This window comes from Rhincodon typus, chromosome 14 (assembly GCF_021869965.1).
Source record: "Rhincodon typus isolate 14 chromosome 14, sRhiTyp1.1, whole genome shotgun sequence".
Classification (NCBI taxonomy): domain Eukaryota; kingdom Metazoa; phylum Chordata; class Chondrichthyes; order Orectolobiformes; family Rhincodontidae; genus Rhincodon; species Rhincodon typus.
Window position 1 is genome coordinate 66,327,074 of NC_063345.1, and position 21,416 is coordinate 66,348,489.

General features: G+C 42.3%; 1 protein-coding gene across 2 annotated transcripts in view; it reads right to left on the reverse strand.

Moving 5' to 3' along the window:
• The window catches only part of LOC109920155 (serine/threonine-protein kinase 26), a 100,412-nt gene that overhangs the window by 31,814 nt on the left and 47,182 nt on the right, over positions 1 to 21,416 (reverse strand). The window contains exons 1-2 of one of the 2 annotated variants that reach the window (XM_048604879.1): positions 15,695 to 15,858; positions 12,727 to 12,957 (exon numbers count right to left, since the gene is read on the reverse strand). In XM_048604879.1, the coding sequence (XP_048460836.1) occupies positions 12,727 to 12,957; positions 15,695 to 15,820 (357 nt within the window). In that variant the 5' untranslated portion in view covers positions 15,821 to 15,858. Of the gene's footprint in view, positions 1 to 12,726; positions 12,958 to 15,694; positions 15,859 to 21,416 lie in introns of those variants that run through there. The other variant, XM_048604880.1, reaches the window with a different exon arrangement.

Here is a 21,416-nt window from a genome sequence, read left to right on the forward strand (position 1 = left end):
CAGTTGGGGAAGCTCAGTCAAAGTTAATTCAAAATGGACAGCAGTTAACTTTTGTATCCTGAAAGAATGAAAAGGCATAGGGTTATTATGGGAGGGTGTAGCTGAAATAAAAGAACATCTACCAGTTACTGACTGATAGAGCAGGTTTGATGGGCCAAATGGTCCATCCGGGTCTTAATTCTTATTTCTATGTTCAATGGCCTGCAATCTTGCTTCTGACTGAGAAGGTTACAGAGTCATACAGCACGGAAACAGACCTTTCAGCCCAATTCATCTATGCTGACCAAGTTTCCCAAATTAAACTAGTTTCACTTGCCTGTGTTTGGGCCAAATCCCTTTAAGCCTTTCCTATTCATGTACCTGTCCAAATGTCTTTTAAATGTTCTAAACATACCTACATCTGCCACGTCCTCTAGTCAAACCATGGATCTGGACATCACTGGCCGGGTCAGCATTTTATTGCCCATCCCTAACTGACCTCGAGAGGGTGATGTGGTGAGTTGCCTTCTTGAACTGCTGCAGTCCATGTTCTGTAGGTAGACCCACATCATCTATGGGTGATGTCAGTGCAGTAGTGAGGAGTGGTTTTTAGTGAGATATTAAATAGACGCTTTATCTATATTCTCAGAAAAACTCTCACCAAGATCTGTCCACATTATTGGAGAGAACAGAAGGATTCTCCAGCTGGCCTGGCCAATGGGAATATTGTGAGAAGTTCTGGTCACCACACTACCAGCTTTGGAGAATGTGCACTGAAGGTTTACCAGGACGTTGCCTAGTCTGCAGGGTTTCAGTTATGGGGACAGGTTGGATAAACTTGGATTGTTTTCAATTTAAAGACATGGGTTGAGAGGTGACCTGATAGAGGTCGACAAAATTATGAGAGGCATAGATAAGGTGGATAGTCACAGGAACAAAAACAAGTTGCTGGAAAAGCTCAGCAGGTCTGGCAGTACCTGTGAAGGAAAAAACAGAGTTAACGTTTCGGGTCCGGTGACCCTTCCTCAGAACGGTATGTGTGTGGATAGTCACAGGCTGTTTTCCTGGGTGGAAAAGTGAACTACAAGACGGCACAGGTTCAAGGTAACATGGGGAAAGTTAGGGGAGAAGTGCGGGGAACATTTTTCACCCAGACGGTGGTGGATGCCTGGAATGCACTGCCAGTGGAGGTGGCAAAAGCAGGCATGTTAGCAATATGAACAGGAGGCGAAAGAAGGGACACAAACTGTGCATGGGCAATAACTAGCGGGTCTAAATAAGGATGAGGAATTGGAACAGACTTGGTGGGCCAAAGGGCCTGTTTCTGTGCTGTATTGTTCTTTGCTCTTATTCCATTATTAATGCTGCTTATCTGTTCACTGCAGCAGTAATGCTTGTGGGAGCTTGCTGTGCTTATACGATTCCAACACTATAAAAGTGACTATTCACAAGTACCTCGAGTTATAGTGCACTTTGGATGACTGTGAAAGTTCTTTTTTCCTTGACATTACCATATAATAAACTAAGTGAACTTATCTGTAGCAAATGGGGGAGACAATGAGCCTGTCATTACAGAAGTAGGGTAAATAAATTATTCAGAGATTCTCTCCATTCTACTACCTGAACTGAGTTTTCCCCCATTAGTCACCACAGTGAGTAAAGTTTCTTGCGCATTTTGGACATTTTGAGAGAGCATTTGCCTGCCACCCCAATGTATTTTGAGAACTCTGTCAGGTGACCCTTTTCTGAATGCAAGGTAATCCAAAGGTGGTTACTGAAACAAGGAAAGGAACTGTGAGCCAATGCAAACCGACTTGCTCCAAAAAAAACACTTACGGATATATTTCCAGCTGGCTACTTTCAGCTGGACAAGTTGGCATGTCTGATGCCAGGTCAATGACAGGTGTATACATATTACATTAAATCATACCAGAGAACGCTGGCTCCAATACCAATCACCAGGGAACCACATACTTCCCTCTAGTTTGATAAACAACTCTTCACTACGACTCTGTTTGCAAATTTCAGCTCCACACTGCCACTATCTCATACTTACATGTCTATTACATGGTACTTGGAGTGATAAAGTCATACAGAACAAAAACAGACCCTTTGGTCCAACTTGTCCATGGCGACCAAATATCATAAATTAATCTATTCTCATTTGCCAGCATTTGGCTCATATTCCGCTAAACCCTTCCTATTCATACATCAATCCAGATGCCTTTTAAATGTAATTGTACCAGCCTCCACCACACCTCATATTCCATACACACACCAACCTCTGCGTGAAAAAGTTGTTCCTTAGATCCCTTTTAAATAATTCCCCTCTCCCCTTAAACCTTTCCTCTCTAGTTTTGGACTCCCCTACCCTGAGGAAAAGGCCTTGACTACTTGCCCTATCCATGCCTCTCATGACTTTATAAACCTCTATAAGGTCACCCCTCAGCCTCTGACACTCCTGGGAAAATAGCCCCAGCCTATTCAGTCTCTCCCTATATCTCAAACCCTCCAACCCTGGCAAAGTTTCACAACATATATAGCATGGACACAAGAAGTGAATGCAGTATTCCAAAAGTGACCTAACCCAATGTCCTGTACAGCCACAACATGACGTCCCAACTCCTATACTTCATCAAATTCTTTTTGTGAAAATCATCAACCCGACTCTCTTCATCTCCCATCTGTCACATTGTCTATTTTTAAAGAGGTTCAGCTCATTTTAGACTGCTTCAGTTTATACAAATTTAGAAATAAAACATGGAACTAATAATGGCTGTACTAATTCAGTTTCCTCTGCCACACCCACCCTTTTCTGAGCCTAAGTCACAGTTCTCCCTAGGTCCCCTCATATATTCGTAAGTTTCCCCCTCAATGTCGCTCTTGAGTTCAGCTTGTCCATGAGACCCACCCCCTGCTCCCAGCAAATTGCTGGCCACCCAAATTTGTATCCCAGCTCCAAATGCTAGCTGACACTGTGAAGTGACTCCCTTTCATCAAATACTGCTCTCTTTACATGCATCTTCAAGAATCTCACCCTTTACATTGCAAATAATTCTTGTTGTTTCCTCTGCACCCTACCAGCTCTTTCCAGGGGTCTTTTAACAGATGGCCACAGCATTGAAAAGGTCCCAATCATGTCAATATAAATCGCCCTGTCTCCAGAATAAGCTGCAGTCGAATAACACAGAGGCTTCACAGCTATTAATAGAAATTAGAGAGTTGAGATTAGACCAGTATTTTCAGGTTGGCAACTTGTAACTAACTAGTGGAGTGCCACAGGGATCAGTGTTTGGGTCACAGTGATTTACAATTAGACACTAATGGCTGGGATGATGGAAGTGAATGGACTATAATCTTGTAGTTCGTATACAACACAAAAATAGGTGGGAAGTTAAACGCTGAGGTTGACAAAGAATCTGTAGGGGGTTAGAAACAGGTTAAGTGAGTGGGCAAAAAGCAAACTGGCAAACTGAAGATTATGCAGGAAAATGTGAGGTTATGCACTTTGGCAGGAAGAATAGAGGAGCAGAACGTGATTTAAATGGAGACAGACTGCAGAAAATTGCATCCCAGAGATGTCTTGTGCATAAATCACAAAACAGTACAAGCACATCAGAAACAGGGAAGGCAAATGGAATGCTGGCCTTTATTTCAAACTGAATTTTTGTTTTATTCACACACAGGATGTGGGCCTCTTTGGCTAGGCCAACATTTATTGCCCATCCCTAATTGCCCAGAGGGCAGTTAAGAGTCAAGTACATTACAATGGGTCTGGAGTCACATGTAGGCCAGGCCAGGTAAGGATGGCAGTTCCCTTCCCTAAAGGACATTAGTGAACCAGATGGGTTTGTCTGATTATCAGCCAAGGTTTCCAGGTCATCATTAGACTCATCATTCCAATTTCTTTATTGGAGCACGGAAGTGAGAATGTCTTGCTAATACCATACAAGGCATTAGTCAGACCACAGAATCTCAGAAATATAAGGTCGCCAATTTAAGACAAAGATGAGGAAGAATTTCTTCTCTCAGAGGGCAGTGAATCTGTGGAATTCTTTACCGCTGAGGGCTGTCGAGGCTGGGATGTTCAGTATATTCAAGGCTGAGATAGATGGATTTTTAATCAGGAAGGGAATTAAAGGTGATGTGGATAAAACAGGAAAGAGAAATTGAGGATTATCAGATCAGCCACGATCCCATTGAATGGTAGAGCAGACTTGTTGGGCTGAGTGGTCTATTTCTTTTCCAATGTCATATGGTCTTTAATTCACAGAGTAACCTCTCACAATCTCAGGATGTCCACTGGACTCTTTCTGAAGCATGACCATCTTTTTCCCAGGGAAATGAGCCGGGTGACCACTGTTGACACTGTGACGACATTGGACGAGGAAAGAATATTCTCAGGGCACCCACAGAAAACTCATCAGATCAAGTACAAATAGTAACTCAGGAATTAGGAGGAGGCCGCCATTCGGCCCTTCCAGCCTGCTCCACTATTCAATGTGATCATGACTGATCATCCAACTCAATAACCTGTTCTTTTGATCTCTTTATCTCCAAGTGCTACATCTAACTCCTTCTTGAAACTATACAATGTTTTGGCCTTGACTGTTTTCTGTGGTAGTGAATTCTTCTGGCTTACCATTCTCTGGGTGAAGAAATTTCTCCTCATCGCAGTCTTAAGTGGTATACCCCATATCTTAGACTGTGAGCCTTGGTTGTAGACCCCTCTGCCATAGGGAACATCCTTTCTGCATCTACCCTGTTGAGTCCTGTACAAATTCCATAGGTTTCTCTCCTCATTTTTCTGAACTCCAGTGAATATAATCCTAACTGATTAAACCGTTCCTCATATATAAGTCCTGCTATCCCAGGAACCAGTCTGATAAATCTTTACCGCATTCCCTCTATAGCAAAATATCTCAGATTTATTTCGATTTATTTAAAATATTGTCACTTGTACCTAGGTGCAGTGATAGGTGGATAATGTTGCCACATTCTGGCAGCATCTTGGATTGCAGAATAAATTACTGAATAAATTGTATAAATGGTAAAATACTAAATAAATCAATGTTAAATTGATATCATTAAAACTGAAACAGCGTCAAAAGTTCATCTTTCCCTCTCCGTAGATTTCAGCCTCTCTGCTCTTCCAGGCACTGCCGTCATCCAACATTGTCCTCAGATTATCTTTCCTTGGCTGAGGAGACCAAAACTGCACATAATCAGTCCAAGATGGCGGCAGCCTAGGACGTTCTAGCCAGACGTCCTCTGCTCCGCCCATTCTTGTTCCTTTTCTTTTTCTCTTTTTCATTTACTCTTTTTCTTTTCTCGAGTACTTTTTTTAAAAAACTTTCAACTTTTTAAACTTACTCAGAGGGGAATGGAGGAAGCGGGTCCCAGACTGGAGGCCTTGGCAGCGGGGACGTGAGTCCCAGACCGGAGGCCAATGCGAGGGAGTGAGTCCCAAAACCCGGAGGCCGTCAGTGGGGAGGCGATTCCTGGGCTAGAGGCCGTCGCGGGGAGGCGGGTCCCAGACCGGAGGCCGTCGCAGGGAGGCGGGTCCTTTGCAGACTGGAGGCCATCGCGGGGGAGGGTGTGAATCCTGGACCAGAGGTTGTCGCAGGGAGGTGAGTCCCTTGCAGACTGGAGGCAAGGTCTCGAGTTCTGAAGCCCAGTGATGTCTGCGGATTTGGCCCAGTGCAGTCTGGAGGCTCGCTGCTGGCATGGATTAGGGTCAAAGGACTGTAAATTGAGTACTTTTTTCCTTTATATTCTTAGGCTGGACTATTATTTATTATTCTTTCCTTTTTGTACCAAATACTAACATATTTGTACCTAGGTATCTTGTACCTAAGATGGCCCTATAAGCAGCAACATTGCAAACTTTTCACTGCACTCATTCAAGTGCATGTGTCAATAAAATTAATTCACAATATTGCAGTGCGGCCTCACCAATGCCCTGTTTAACTGCAGCAAGACAACGTTGTTGCTGTATTCGGGTCCTCTTCCAATGAAGCTAACCTGCCTTTTGCATTCTTCACCACTTGCTGCTTATTTGCAGTGATTGGTGTACAAGGGCACCCAGGTCTCGTTGCAAATTATCCTCTGTCAATTTACACCAAAATAGTGCTGTTGGAATTGTTAGGTTGACCAGAACACAGATGGTGCCTCAGTTCAATGCTTAATCTGAAAGACCACACCTTTGTCAGTATTGCACAGAAATGTAAACTCAGATATGTACTAGAGTGCTAACAGCAAGCCATATGAAGCATATTTAATCCTAACAATGGCATGACTGTACAGTCATCCACAACCCAATACAGAACACTGAGAACCATTAGTCTTTTTCAAAACAATAATCATTCTTGCGATCTATGAATGTTATAGGAAAGGAGAACATTCATTGACATCCATAATATTCCTGAAGGAAGTAGCGGTGAGGTGCCTTGATGAATCATAGAATCCTTATAGTGTGGATGCATGCCATTCAGCCCATCAAGTCTACACTGACCGTCCGAAGATCAGCCCACCCAGACCCACTCCCCTACCCTATCCCTGTAACCCTGCATTTCCCACAGCTAATCCACTGAGCCTGCACATCCTGGACACTATGGGCAATTTCTCATGGCCAATCTACCGAACCTGTACATCTTTGGACTGTGGGAGGAAACTGGAACATCTGGGAGGAAACCCATGCAGACATGGGGAGAATGTGCAACACCACTTGTAGTTATATGAGGGTGGAATCGAACCTGGATCCCTGGCGCTGTGAGGCAGCAGTGCTAACCACTGAGCCACTGTGCCACCCTTAAAATGGCATTCCTAGGAAGTTTAATCGGGGAGTCTTTCAAGTGAGGTACAGGCACTGACGGGGTTTGAACCCAAGATCTCTTCTTTACTAGGTAGGCGCTTTGACAAACAAAGTCACAGCACTGTTGTGAATGCTGGATCCACAGTGCTGTTAGGGGAGATTTCTAGGAAGTAATGATGTTCCAAGTCAGGATGGTGCGCAGCTTGTAGGGGAACTTGGAGGTGACGGCATTCCCATGATCTTGCTGCAGATCAGGATCCTGGAGATGGACGGTAAGAGTTCCTTTGCTTTGCAACACACTTGTTCAATGACAGGACAGCATTCAGTGATGAGCCCATAGCTGTGTATGTCTCACACTCAGGGCAACCTGATGAAACGTAACACACTTCCTCTGCACCAATTCCTCGTTTAAATAAAAAATGAAGACGCAAAACCCAAGTGAAGGAGGAAGACGGAGGGAGCCCAAAAATCAAAAAGTCTGATGCTGCTAATTACACAATCACACTAATTTGTGCTGTAGTGAAGACCACACCATCATACACAGCACAGAAGGGAACTTGTAACACACTGCATTTGTGCCAGCTCTTTTACAGAGCTGACCAATTTGTCCCAGGCCATTTGCATATTTCTCATGATCCTGAAGTCTCTTCAAGAATCTATCCAATTCCCTTTCGAAAATCAGCGTTGAATCTGCTTCTGCTGCTGTTTCAAACAATGGATTTCAGATTACTGTTTTCCCTCCGCAATTTACAAAGTCTTATTTCCCCGTGATGTTGAATCTGTGTCCGGTTTACTGGCCCTCCTGCCTGTGGAACACATTCTCTCTGTCAAAAGCTTTAATACCTTAAGCACTTCCATAAATCTCCCTTCAGCTTCTCTGCTCCGAGTCTAGCCTCTCCACAGAACTGGAGGCTGGGATCAGTCATAGCTCAGTAGATATGTAGCACTCTCACCTCTTAGATCAAAAGTTTCAAACCTTACGCCAGACACTTCAATAGATTATTGAGATCGACACTTTGGTGCAGTACTGAAGAAATGCTACATTGCCTGACTTTCAAATGAAAAGTTAAATCTGTTTACTCTCTTGGCCAGACAACGTCTTCACATTGTCCAAGTTCTCCTGTGTCCTGGGGATACTTCTTCCTTCGCCAACATTGCTGAAAGAGGCTGCCATGTCCCCTACTTTACAACAGCAACTACATTTCAAAACCCTTCATTGGCTTTAAAGACCTAAAACACCTCTCAAAATGCTGAAAAGGGCTACAAAAACGGAATTTCCTTTATTTCGCTTGGTGAGAAATGGTAGCTGAAGCACCCAAGAGCAGCCCACAGAGACTCCTGGAAACAGCATGACGCAGCCTATGAAAATTGCAAACTCTAGTATGAATCTACCATCAACCTGCAACTTTTAAAAGATTTCAAACATCAACTCCGTTTCTCTCTCCACAGATGCTGCCAGACCTGCTGAGTTTCTATAGCATTCACTATTTTGTTTCAGATTTCCAGCATCCACAGTATTTTGCTTTTACTCGCTTCAGAAAGGGTTCTCTGATTGTTGAAGGAGATGCACAGTTGTTTTCCCTAGTCATACAGGTCCCAGGTCTCCAAAAGAGATGAAGTTACTGTGGTGATATTGACATCTAATGAGTTTTTAAGCCAAAGCCTGTGGTCAAATGTAGGCATAATGAACGGATGGCATGGTGGTTCAGTGGTTAGCACTGCTGCATCACAGCGCCAGGCACCCGGGTTCGATTCCACCCTCAGGCGACTTCCTGTGGCGAATCTGCACATTCTCCGCGTCTGTGTGGGTTTCCTCCGGGTGCTCCGTTTCCTCCCAAAGTCAGAAGATTGGAAAGTTAGGTGGACTGGCCATGCTAATTGCCCATTGTGCCCAGGGATATGCAGGCTACGTGGATTAGCCATAGGAAGTGCAGGGATAGGGTGGGGGATGGGTCTGGGTGGAATGCTCTTTGGAGAGTCGGTGTGGACTCAATGGGCTGGATGTCTGTTTCCACACTGCAGGAATTCTATGAATATGTGCCCTTCCATTAAGATTTTCCCTTTGACCTTCTTGTCTCCTCTAAGAAACTCCCATTCCATTGAGTGTTTACTTTTAATTTTAATTCCTTGATCCTTGTGATATTTCAGTGAATTTTGATGGTCTGCTTTGTGATTGGAACATCCTTCTGACAACCAGGTGCCCAAATCAGCATGCACGATTGTAATCTAAGGAAGGGTTTCAAAGTTGTACATCTGCTGCACAGGATCTTCCATATTTGAGAACTATTTTGACGATAATACTCAGCGTGCAACAGGAAGAGACAAGAGTGTACAAGGATTAAAAAACTGGAGCAAATCAGGTCAAAGGTCAAGCAAGTTAAAAAGGTAAAACTAATGGCTCATTATTTAAATGCACATTATATTTGAAACAAAATAAATGAATTAATAGCACAAGGAGACGTTAACGAGCATGATCTTATAGCCATTATGGAGACAATGGTTACAAGTAGATTGAAGCTGGGAATTATCTATGCAGGGTCATGAGACTTTTCAGAAGATCAGGCAGGAAGGGAAGGGAAGGGTGGTGAGGTGACTTTGTTAGTATGTGATAGAATTAGTTTATTAGTATGAAATGGTCTTGGTTTGGAAGATGCTGAATCCATATGGATGGAAGCAAGAAATAACAAAGGGAAGACAACAATGATTGGAGTATTCTATTGGCCCCTTAGCAGTAGCTGCTCTGTAGCATAGAGACTAAATCAGGAGATAATTGGGGGTATGAAACAAAGGCAGTATTTTGATTGAGTGACTTTAATTTTCATGTAGATTAGGAAAAAGAAGTCAGCAGAAGAAATCAGGAAGAATTCAGAGTGAATTCAGGATAGTGTCCTGGAACACTGTGTTGTGGATCCAACCGGGGATCAGACTATTTTGGATCTGGTAATGCATAGAGAAACAGGTTTAATAAATTATTTCTGAATAAAAAATCCCTTAGGGAGCAGTGACAATAACATTGTAGAATTTGGAAATCAGTTTGATTTTGAGAAACTTTGGTCAAAAGTAACTGGCTAAACTTAAATAAGGGTATTATTATTAAATGAGGGCAGGGTGTTTGGGGATTGGACTGGGAATGGTGATTAGAAGAAAAGATGAAAGTGGCAGATGCTTAAAACATTGTTCATGACTCACAGCAAAGATATATCCCAGTAAGGAAGCAGCATTCTAGGAAGGGTATAACCAACCACAATAAACCAGGGAAATTAAGGACAGTATGACATTGAAAAAGAATATAAAAGAATGTCAAAGATTAGTGATAAATGAAAGGATTGGGAAACTTTGAAAAGCCAACAAAAAATGACCAAAATAATACTATAGAGAGAAAAAAAAATAAACTATGTGGGCAAACTAGAGGCAACAGGGAACATAGACTCCTTAGAAAATGAAGCCGGGTAAATGATAATGGGGAACCAAAAAATGAGAGAAGAGTTGAACAAATATTTTGAACGTCTTCATTATAAATGATACTAACATGGCAAAAGTACTACATAATCAACGGGCTAAAAGGAAGTGGGGGAGGGAGAACAGAGAGAGAGGGGGAAAGGAAATGAACATAGCAACTATCACTGGAGGAAAAATGTACCAGGGAAACTAATGGGGGTAAAAGCTGATAAGTTTCCTGAGTCCGATAGGTTGTATCCAAGGATTTTAGGATGTGGATACTAGATCAATTGTTTATTTTAAATCGGAGATGGTTAATTTTTTTTTAAGCAGAAGTGTTTGGGATATGGGCCAAAGGCAGGTATATGGAGTCAGGACACAGATCAGCTCATTGAATGGTGGACAAGATGCAAGGTGCTGAATGGCCTACTCCTGTTCCTGTTGGTAGTAATCTTCCAAAAATCTTTAAGATTCTGAAAAGTCAAGGACGGGAAAACTGCCAATGTAACATCCTTATTCAAAAACAGAAAGAGACAAAACCAGGTAACCATAGGAGAGTTAGCTTAACATCAGTCACTGGAAAAATGTTACCCTCTGTCATAAAGGATGGTAATAGCAGAGCATTTAGAAACACAATATAATCAAGCAGAGTCATGTGTGGCTTCATGAAAGGAAAATCATGTCTGTAAAATTTATCATAGTTCTTTGAGGAAGTAACAGGGAGGATAGATAAAGGTGAACCAATTGATGTAATATAATTTGATTTCCAAAAGGCATCTGATAATGTACTGTACATAAGACTACTAAATAAGATAAGAACCCATGGATTAGAGGTAGTATATTGCCTGGATAGAGGATTGATAACTAATAGAAGACAAAAAGAGTACAGATAAAGGGGGTATTTTCAGAATCATAATTTGTAATTAGTGGAGTGTCACAGGAATCAGTGCTGGGCCACAATTATTTACAATATATATTAATGACTTGGATGATGGACGTGAACTTGCTATCATCAAGTTTGTTGATGACATAAAACTAGGTAGGAAGGTAAGCAGAGAGGATGACATGCAGTATCAGCAAAGGGATATAGACAGGCTAGGTAAGTGGGCAAAAACTTGGCAGATAGAATACAATATGACAAAATGTGAGGGTAACTTTAGCAGGAAGAGTACAGGAGCTGAATACTACATAAAGGAGAAAGACTGCAGAAAGGTACAGTACAGAGGGATTCGGGAGTCCGTGTCCAATTTCAGCAGGTATTAGGGAAGGCAAGGCCAATGCTGGCTTTTATTTCAAAGTGAATGAAGTATTGGAAAATAGGGAGGTCTTGCTAAAACTATACAAAGCACTAGTGAGACCGTAGCTGGATTACTGTGAACACATTTGATTCCCTTATCTAAGGAAAGATGTTACTGGCATTGGTGGCAATCCAAAGAAGGTTCACTAAGATGATCCTAGGGATGGAGGGATTTTCTTATGAGGAGAAGTTGAATAAATTGGGCTTGTGCTCATTGGAGTTGAGAAGAATGACTGAAAATCTGTTGAAACACACAAAATTCTTTGAAGACTTGACAGGGTAGATGCAGAGAAATTGTTTCCCCTTGTCGAAGAGCCTGGGACCAGACGGCACAATCTCTGAGAATGGTGGTGCCAATTTAAGACAGAGATGAGAGCAATTTTTCACTTGGAGGGTAGTGAATCAGTGGAATTCATTACTGCAGAGGGCTGTTGAGGCTGGGTTTTTAAGCATATTTAAGACTGAGAAAGACAGATTTTCAATCAGCAAGGGAATCAAGGTTTAAAGATAGGAAGGCAGAGATGAGGATTATCAGACTGCGATGATCTCATTGAATGGCAGAGCCAACACAATGGGCTAAATGGTCTACTTTTGCTCGTATGGTTCACTTCAGGACTAAAACACGATTTCTAAAAAGAAATATTGCTTTTTAAGCCTCTGTGGAGTTTAGAAGATTGGGAGGAAATCTAATTGAAGTAAATATCATGCTAAAGGGGACTGACAAAATATACACAGTGAGGGCATTTCCTTATGTGGGGCAATCTACAATGAGGCCTCACCATTTTAGGGTAAGGGTTGGCAGATTTAAAACAGAGATAAGGAGAATTTACTTCTCTCAGAGGATTAGGAATCTGTGAAATTTACTACTGTAGAATGTGGTGGATGCTGGGACACTGAGTAAATGTAAACAGGAGATAGACAGATTTTGAAATTAGTAATGGGTTGAATGGCTAGGACAGCAGATAGGGAAGTGGAACTGAGGCTGAGATGAGGTCAGCCATGAGATCATTAAATGGTGGAGCAGTCTCGGGAGACTGCCACACCTAGTTTTTATTTATTTAAAGAAGAATAAGAGAAGTTACAAGGAAATGGTTCTACAGTAGGTATGTCCAGTCTGAAAGCATGACGAACCAAAACGTCTCCTTTAATACAACGTCAACAATTCCATTGTAATCAAACATATCAAGTTGTTCATTACCTTTAAATATGATCCAAAATATTTTGTTACATATGGACTGTCGCATTGACTTAAGACAGTTATTTCCTGCTGGATATCTTCAATTTCATCTTCAGCTTCTTCAAGGTCAATGATTTTGATTGCAACTACTTGCTGTGTTCGGTTATCAATTCCTTTGAAGACTTCACCAAAAGACCCCTTTCCAATCCGCTCCAGTTTGGTAAACAGTCCCTCAGGGTCTGCCCGGTGATTCTGACAAACAGATAAAAAAAATAATATCAGCAACGTTAAGACTTGCTCCTCTGTGTGATAAACTGACCGGGTGCTGATTGCATACATTCACCATATCTCCTAAAGCCATGGCCTCTTCTTGCTAAAAGGCCAAATCCATGTGGGCACTTTTGGAAACTTCACATCCCCCATATGCCTCTCCAAAGCAGATATAAGATCATAAGAAATATGAGCACAAGTAGATCATTTAACCCATCCAGCTTTGGAGACTGGATCATTGAACTTATTGAGCACTGAATTACATTTTTGATTGATGAGAGATTATGGGGACAGCGGCCAGGAAAAAGAAGTTAAAGTCACGATTAGATCACCCACGAAATGGTAGAGAAGGCTTCACCATGACTTGCAAATATTTTGCCATTCTTCCATTAACACTGGGTCAAAATCCCAAAACTCCCTCCCAACAGCGCTGTGGGTGATCCCACACCACTTAGACTGCAGCAGTTTGAACTCAGCACCACCATCTCAAGGGTAATAAATGCTGGCCTTGCCAAAGAAACCGAGATATGATTTTCACAAGTTTTCCCGACCCTCCCCCACACCCCCAGGCGCACCTTGATTATAGCTCCAGGTACATCGTTCAGTGCTTTACTAACTAGCCACCATATTGATTTTAACCTGACAAAACTGAAATAACACAGATAAGATCAATACATAGAACTAACCACAGGACGAGGCACTCAACTATGGACACCTATCAATTTCAGTTCAAACCACAGGTGTCATCTTGCAGTGATAGGGCTTTCTCATTATGCGTGAATTAAGGAAGCCAAAAGCCATTTAAGCAAAAAGCACATTGTAAAGAGTTTGAACTTTTCAATCATTAGCTTTTCCCCTCCAGAGCAATCTGCTTTGTTAACAGAACTGCACAGAGTGTAAATCCTGGAGAACATAATAAAGGGATTAGCTGGTGGGGTTCGAGGAGGAATTGGTAGGGTAAGGAGGCTTTGGAGAATTGGGGAAACTGAAGGGTCTTTCTGGACAAGTGAAACAAGTCTAGTTGTTACTGGTGAGCTTTTTCCTCCAGGGCTGAGGAGTGACGCATGGTCACTGAAATGGAGAAGAAATACTGCTAACTCACAACTCTTGCAGCACTACTGCTTGACAGTGACTGTCGGAAGGAAAAGTCTGTATTTCTACCATTTGGGAAGCAAGATCTTTTAATGGCATTTTGGGGATCATATTCTGCAGGTGCATATACTGATCTGAGGAAATTTGAGGGATTACTTGTGATTGTAAAATCTGTGCTTGAATACAAAAGGGTCCTTAATTTTTGATCAATAACCCTGTGGAGTCCCTCTCCAATGGTTTTATAAGCCATGCCTTGAAATATATGTAATTTGCAAGACCTGGAAATTAAATACCAATCAAGTCTTCTTTTCAAAAATATATCAATCACATAAACGCCTCCACACGATAGGACCAAGAGAGAATCTAGTCATCACACCTTGACATTCAAAGTCATTACTATCACTGAATCCACCAATGTTAACGTTCTGGGAGTTACCATTGACCAGAAACTGAATTGGATTACATTATAAAAACAGTAGCTGCAAAAGCAGATCAGAGGCTAGAAATGTTCAAAGCCTGTTCACCATCTTCAAGGCATAATTCAGCAGTGTGATGGAATACTCCCCACTTGCCTGGATGGGTGCAGCTCCAACAACACTCAAGAAGCTCAACACCATCCAGTACACAATCAGCCGCTTGACTGGCACTAAAATTTCTTCAACGTTCATTCGCTTCACCAACAATGCACAATGGCAGCAGTACGCACTCTTTACAAGATGCACTCACGGCAGCTACTCTCTTAAGACTCCTTTCAAACCCGGGACTTTTGTCACCTCAAATGATGAGGGCAATAACAAGATTTACGAAAGCACCACCACCTGAAAGTTCCCCTCCAAGCCACACACCTCCTGACTTGGAAATATTTCACCGTTCTATCACGTTGCTGGCTCAAAGTTCTGGTAACCCCCTTCTGCCAGTGAAGTGCACCACATGGATAGCAGCGGTTCAAGAAGGCAGCTCATCACCACCTTTAGCGGTAGTGGGTATGTGCTGGCCCAGCTAGTGTCGACCACATCCTGTTAATGAATGAAAATAATGATGTTGTAGTTTCAGACAGGGTGCAGAGGAGTTTCTGTCACATGGTAAAAGGAAATGCATAACATGAAGGACTTGAATAACCTAACCTGCTTTCATTAGGATGACACAGATTACAGAATGATATAATAAGAATGAGAAATATTAGACAGAAGTGAACACCGTCCTGCAGTTAAGTCCAAATGCCATGGTGGGAGATCTAGAAGGCAGAGCAAGAGGAACTTCTCCCAGAGAAAGATGAGGCCACAGAATGCACGGTGAGCGATTGAGGCAAAGATTAACTAGTGAAGAAGGGAAAGTGGGTTGGAACAGTATGTGAGCAGTGTGATAAAGATGAAAGGCATCAGAGACTGTTTGGGGGCTGAATGTATTTATAGGTTCCAGAAAAGACAAACATTGCACATTGTAGGAAACACCAATCTCTATCAAAACGGGATGAGACGGCACTCCCAGATCATGTGCCAGAGTGACACTACAGTCTGGCACTCAGTACATGCTTGTAACAAGCCTCCACATGATAGTACTGATGGGCGTTCACCCCCTTTCATCATCCTGAAACTGTCAAGCCAGAGAGTTTTTGAATCAGCCTCACCCTCTCCTTTAGGCAAAACATAAACATTCTTTTCCATGAGAGGGTAGTGCATGCAGATAAAGGGAGGTGAATATGAGCTCTTCCCATCTTTCCGATCAGTTGTTTGCAATTTCCATCAGTCTCCATTACTGGTATGGTACAACAATTTGTTGTCTTGCAGTTCTAATGATGTGTCCACACCCAAAACACCTCCTGCCTTTCCAATTTGCAACTGTTAATGAGCTTGCTGCTTATTTCCAACATTTTCAGATTAGTTTTGTTCTTGTCCCATTACTGCACCTCTCCCATTCCATACCGATGCTCCAGATGGGAAAGTCAACCAATCCACATCACAAACATCTTCAAGATAGCATTTGATGTCCAGTTTTGCTACATGTGATGCGATAAAGTCTGCACACACTTGGAGGAATAGTACTACTGACACAGTGTAATGTACGGTTTTGCTGGCACAATGCATTGAGCCGATATATCACACCCATTAGGACGTCATCAGCTGTTTGACAGTGGCGTGGAACCAGGCTCATACAGCTGCCTCTCTCTCTCCATCCCCTCCTCAGCTGTTGCTGCATTTCAGGAACCGATCGTGTCAGGCCTGTGGCAGGAATTCTCCATCCAGTGAAAACTATTAGAAGATCAGGAACCATCAGTGACCGAGGTCTGCACCCAGACCTAAACCTGTACCAGATAGAGTCAGGGGAGGGACGAAGAGGGGGAGAAAGGGGAGGGACAAGGTGGGGGGCGGGGGGGGAAGGGAGGGACGTGCAGGCTTGGCTTGATAAGGAAGTTTGATCAGGATGGGCATCCCTAGGAATGGAGAGGAAGGAACATAGGAACACCAACAAGCCATTCTAAAGAAGATTGCCAATGGCTTGCTGGGTGGTGACAGCTTAATTTTAACTATTAACACAGATAAACCCTGGTGTTATTTGTCTTTTTAGGAAAAAAATTGATTAATTTCCTCAAGAATTCTGAGGAAAGCACAGGGGACAAAAACCGAAAGAACTGCGGATGCTGTAAATCAGGAATGAAAACAAAGTTGCTGGAAAAGCTCAGCAGGTCTGGCAGCATCTGTGAAGGAAAAAACAGAGTTAACGTTTCCGGTCCGGTGACCCTTCCTCAGAACAGGGGAGTTGGGAAAGATAATGAAGAGGAATTGGAAGGACAATTCCAATCTTTTTGCCCAAAGCACTCCTGGAAGTGATAGAGAAGAACACTACACCATCTGAAACTGTAGCTTCGTCAACCCGAACATTCTTCAAAAGGTGGACCCAGCAACATTCAGAGTTCCCAAAGCCTTGATGCACTTAAAGGCTTAAGGAAAACATATGTCACACAAAGCTGGAATTAAAAGCTTGGGATAACGAGGTGTGATTTGAGGAGGATCTTAGAGGATTGGAGCGAAGTGGAGAGTCAACAGAGATTTACAGAGAGAGTTCCAAACCATGGGAGGCAGCTGACTAAACACCCTGTAGGATGGGGCAAAGGAAAGGGAGGAATATCCAAGTGGATGCCAACAGAGGAATAAGGTAGCAGGATGTAAGGGGATGGAAGATCAGAATGGGCATGGGTTGCCAACTTAGGTCAACTAACACAGAGCTGAAGGGCAACTGGGATTTTACAGGTTCAAATATGGGTAGCAATGTACCTGCCTGCAAATGTTTTGTGATTCATCCACAGGAACACTTAGATCCCAGTGCACCTTGGATTTACACAGTTGCTTTCCATTAAATAAATCTCTCTCATTCTTCCTGCCTAAATCAACAACTTCATATTTTTCCATACTGTACTCCACCTGCCAGGCTTTAGGCCAATCACTCAACCTATCTATGTCTGTCTGCAACCTCCTCATATCCTCTACACAACATACTTTCCTAATGTGTTGTCATCTGTAAAATTAGCTGCAACGCCTTCACTCGCTCTTCAAAATTATTAATACAAATTGTAAGAAGCTGAGGCCTCAATATAGACTATTGTGGGACTCCATGCGTCACATCCTGCCAATAAGAAAAAGACTGATTTATGGGAATCATATTTTATTGTCACATGTACTCAAGTACAGGAGTACAGTGAAAAATGTATAAAGTCGCCGTTCTCTGGTACCAGCTTAAAGTACAAAACCACAATTTTTTAAAAAATTTGAAGACATAGTAGAAACAGAGCCAAAAGAAAAACATCCAGATCTTAAAGTCCTTATCCAAAAGAAAAGGAAAAAGCCTAGATTTTAAAGTCTTATCTCCCTGGACCTAGCCCTGGCCTGGATGCTGTTTTATGCAAACCACCCAATCTTCTACCCATATTCATACGCTTCACCCTGCATCATGAGCTTTTACTTTGCAAAGTAACCCTTAACATGGCACTGTAAACAGATGCCTTCTGGAAATCCAAGAACGAATGTCAACAGGCTCCCTTTTATCAACACCGCATGTTACTCCTTCAAAAGAACTCCAATAAATAGGTTAATCATGATTTCCCTTTCCATTTGGACTCTTCCTGATGGTTGAACTCTTAGGAAGAATTCTATGATCCGTTTAATGACTGATTCCCCATAACAGATCCCAAGCTAACTGATTTATTGATGGCCGTTATCTGCCTCCGTCCATTCCTGAATAGAGGAGTCATATTTGCTACTTTCCAGCCTGGATGGAACCTTTCCTGATGCTAATGAAATTTATTCCAATCCATCGACGATGTCAATGGACAGGGTCAGGGACAGGAATCACAGCTCCTGGTGCTGTTCCTCGCTAACGGCTGCCTGGCTGAAGTCAGTCAGTCTGCCTTGAGCCCCCAGCCCAGGTTATCAGACCCAGATGAACCCCCCACCCCTCACTCCGACAACCAATGTCACAGGTTCTCGATCTGGAGTCTTGCTAGCCCATAGCTCCATCCGTTTGCTCAGTATCACTTCCCACATAATTGCGATTTCAAAAAGTTCCTCTCTCCCTTCCACCTCCTGATTTACAGCTATTACTGGAATGTTTTCTTTTGCGCGTCGTTTCACTAGTTAATACTTTCCAGTCACTCTTTGAAGAATGTCACAAGGAAACCACATTTTAAAGCGGAAATGACAAGCGCATTCACTCCAGAAAAAGGCTTATTTTATTCTCTCTCATTTCTGGGCGAACAGGTGGTTTTCAGAGAACAGGGAAAGGTACAGGATAAGGCAGCTTGAAGTGTTAAAAAAAAGCTTTCAGAACCAGTCCATAAACCTGCTGTGATTACACAATGGAAGTTCTTTAATGAGCGAGTCTATACACTCTGTGCTCGATTTATCAAGCGATATTCTAGCCCCTTGGCAGCTGCTGTGATAAACTAAATACCAAAAATAAACTTCAAGGTTTGTTTTCTTATTGCAACAATGTCCTCAGTCTTTGGCAGAGTGCAATCTGAATTAGCAGCTCAATAGGGAGGATTGTATTCTACAGCCTTGGTTATTTTCTGTTGCTTTTTCTGCCTCCCCCATGTCTTAGCTTCTTTTTTTCCTTTCGCCCTACAATGCCCAACAGTCCTCTACCAGAGAGCAGGCTGCTGACCATCTGCTAGGCCTTTCCTAATGTCCTGAAGCATGCCAGGCGTGTGGGAAAATTGCTAGGCTCCCCCTCACACACATACAAAAGCAAATCCACTCACAGATAGACACATGCTCACTGTCTCACGCTCTCAATCCATCTCTAAGCTTTATCCCCGTTCCTCCATAGTGCAGCCCAGACAAGATTAGGGATTTCAATTTGTACCTAAACTCCAATGCAGAATATTCTGCTGCCACTAACCTTCCAGACTGCAATAAGGAGGAATTCCTTCATTCAGAGGCCAGTGAATCTTTAGAATTCTCTATTCCAGAGAGGGCTTTGGAAGTTCAATCATTGAGCAAGTACAAGACAGAAATCGATAGAGTTATAGAGTCATAGAGTCATACAGCATGGAAACAGACCCTACAGTCTAACTAGTCTAACATGCCGTACATAATCCCAAACTAAACTAGTCCTACCTGTCTGCTCCTAGCCCATATCCCTCAAAACCTTTCCTATTCACGTACTTATTTAAGTATCTTTTAAACATTGTACTATGCCCACATCCACCACTTCCTCTGAAAGTTCATTCCACACACGAGACACCCTCTGTGTAAAAAAAATTGCCATGCCCTTTTTTAAATCTCTCTCCTCTCACCTTAAAAAATGTCCTGTAGTCTTGAAATCACTCATCCTAGGGAAAATAACCATTAACCTTATCTATATCCCTCATGATTTTATGAACATATATATGGTCACCTTTCAACCTCCTATGCTCCAGTGAACAAAGACCCAGCCTAGCCTAATAATTTCTGGAGACTAACGACATTAAGGGATGTGGGGATATTGGGAAGAAATGACAGAATGGTAGATAATCAATCATTTGCATCCTTATTCATAAAGATTTTTTTTACACATTTAAAAGTCATCAAGAGGCATTGAGATACAGGATCAGCCATGATTATATTGAATGATAGACTTGAAGGGCCAAATGGCCTACTCCTGCTCCTAATTCCTATGGTTGTTTGATGGTAAAGTAGGCACAAAGGGTTCAATGGTCCACCCCTGCTATGTTCCATGCTCCTAGCCCCAAGCACTGTAATATGTCACCAGCAGCCATACATAGTTTGGTGATTAGCTCTTCGAAGCAAGTGAGGGTTGAACAGCTTTGACTTTCACACAGCCCCTCATACCCTGCTCACAGCAATTAAAGAGCTTGCACACTGCTTTTACCAGACACAATGGGATTATTCTCTGCTGGGGTTAGCCTTCTAAACCATAGCAGATTACGACCGGAGATTCTCTAAGGCTACTTCACTTGTGGATTGACAGTCAAACAAAACAAAACAGACTGAGCAATCTATGTTAATGAAGAGGAAGTGCATCTCTCCCTCAGAGAGTGGGGGAGCAGCACAGGGAAATTAAAAGGGCTTGGCGAGGGCATATTTAACAATCAGCTTTCCCATTATACAGTGTGACGATACAATGGTTTTAAGAGATTATTTTGACCTTTTTTTTCGAAAAGAAGAGAGGTTTTAACACAGAACTGATGAGTTATCTACTTGGAAAGTCAATAAAGCAAACAGTTTGCGAGGCTTTGGGTATGTTTTTTTAAGTTGGAACAATATAAGCAGCTTGAATGGATGTGGTCAAGTTCCCACAGAACCAGGATTTTTAGTTTCTTAGTTTTTCAGTAGCAGTTGTTGCTGCAGTACATCTCTCCCTGCTACACTGTCTCCGAGTTCTTTTGATATTTTTCCTCCTGGGCTGCTGAAGTTGCATGTGAGACAATCTGTTTTATTGAATTTGCCATTTGCCAAGATGTTACTACATTAGAAGTTACTGTTTAGTAGCTAACTAATCTATTATTCTGTTAAGTTTCCCAATAGAGTTACAGCTAAGCCAATTCTTTTACTGCATTTTTAACTATAATGGATGAATAAATTGTGTTTTGCTTAACATCGAATAGTTTGACCAATTGAATTGAATTGGAAATGCAACACCTTACATTTAACTTTTTCTTATTTTAAAGGTAGAATCTAGATTATCTTCTTAATATATTTTGAGGGGGTTTGGTCTGGTCCATAACAACAGGCAAAGATTTTTTGAACAACGAGTTCATTTGGGATTAAAGTACCAACCCAGCAGGTATCACTCTCGGCTTGGTGAAAAAGTTGTGGGTTCACAAGGTGCATTCCAGAGACCAGAGAACAAAG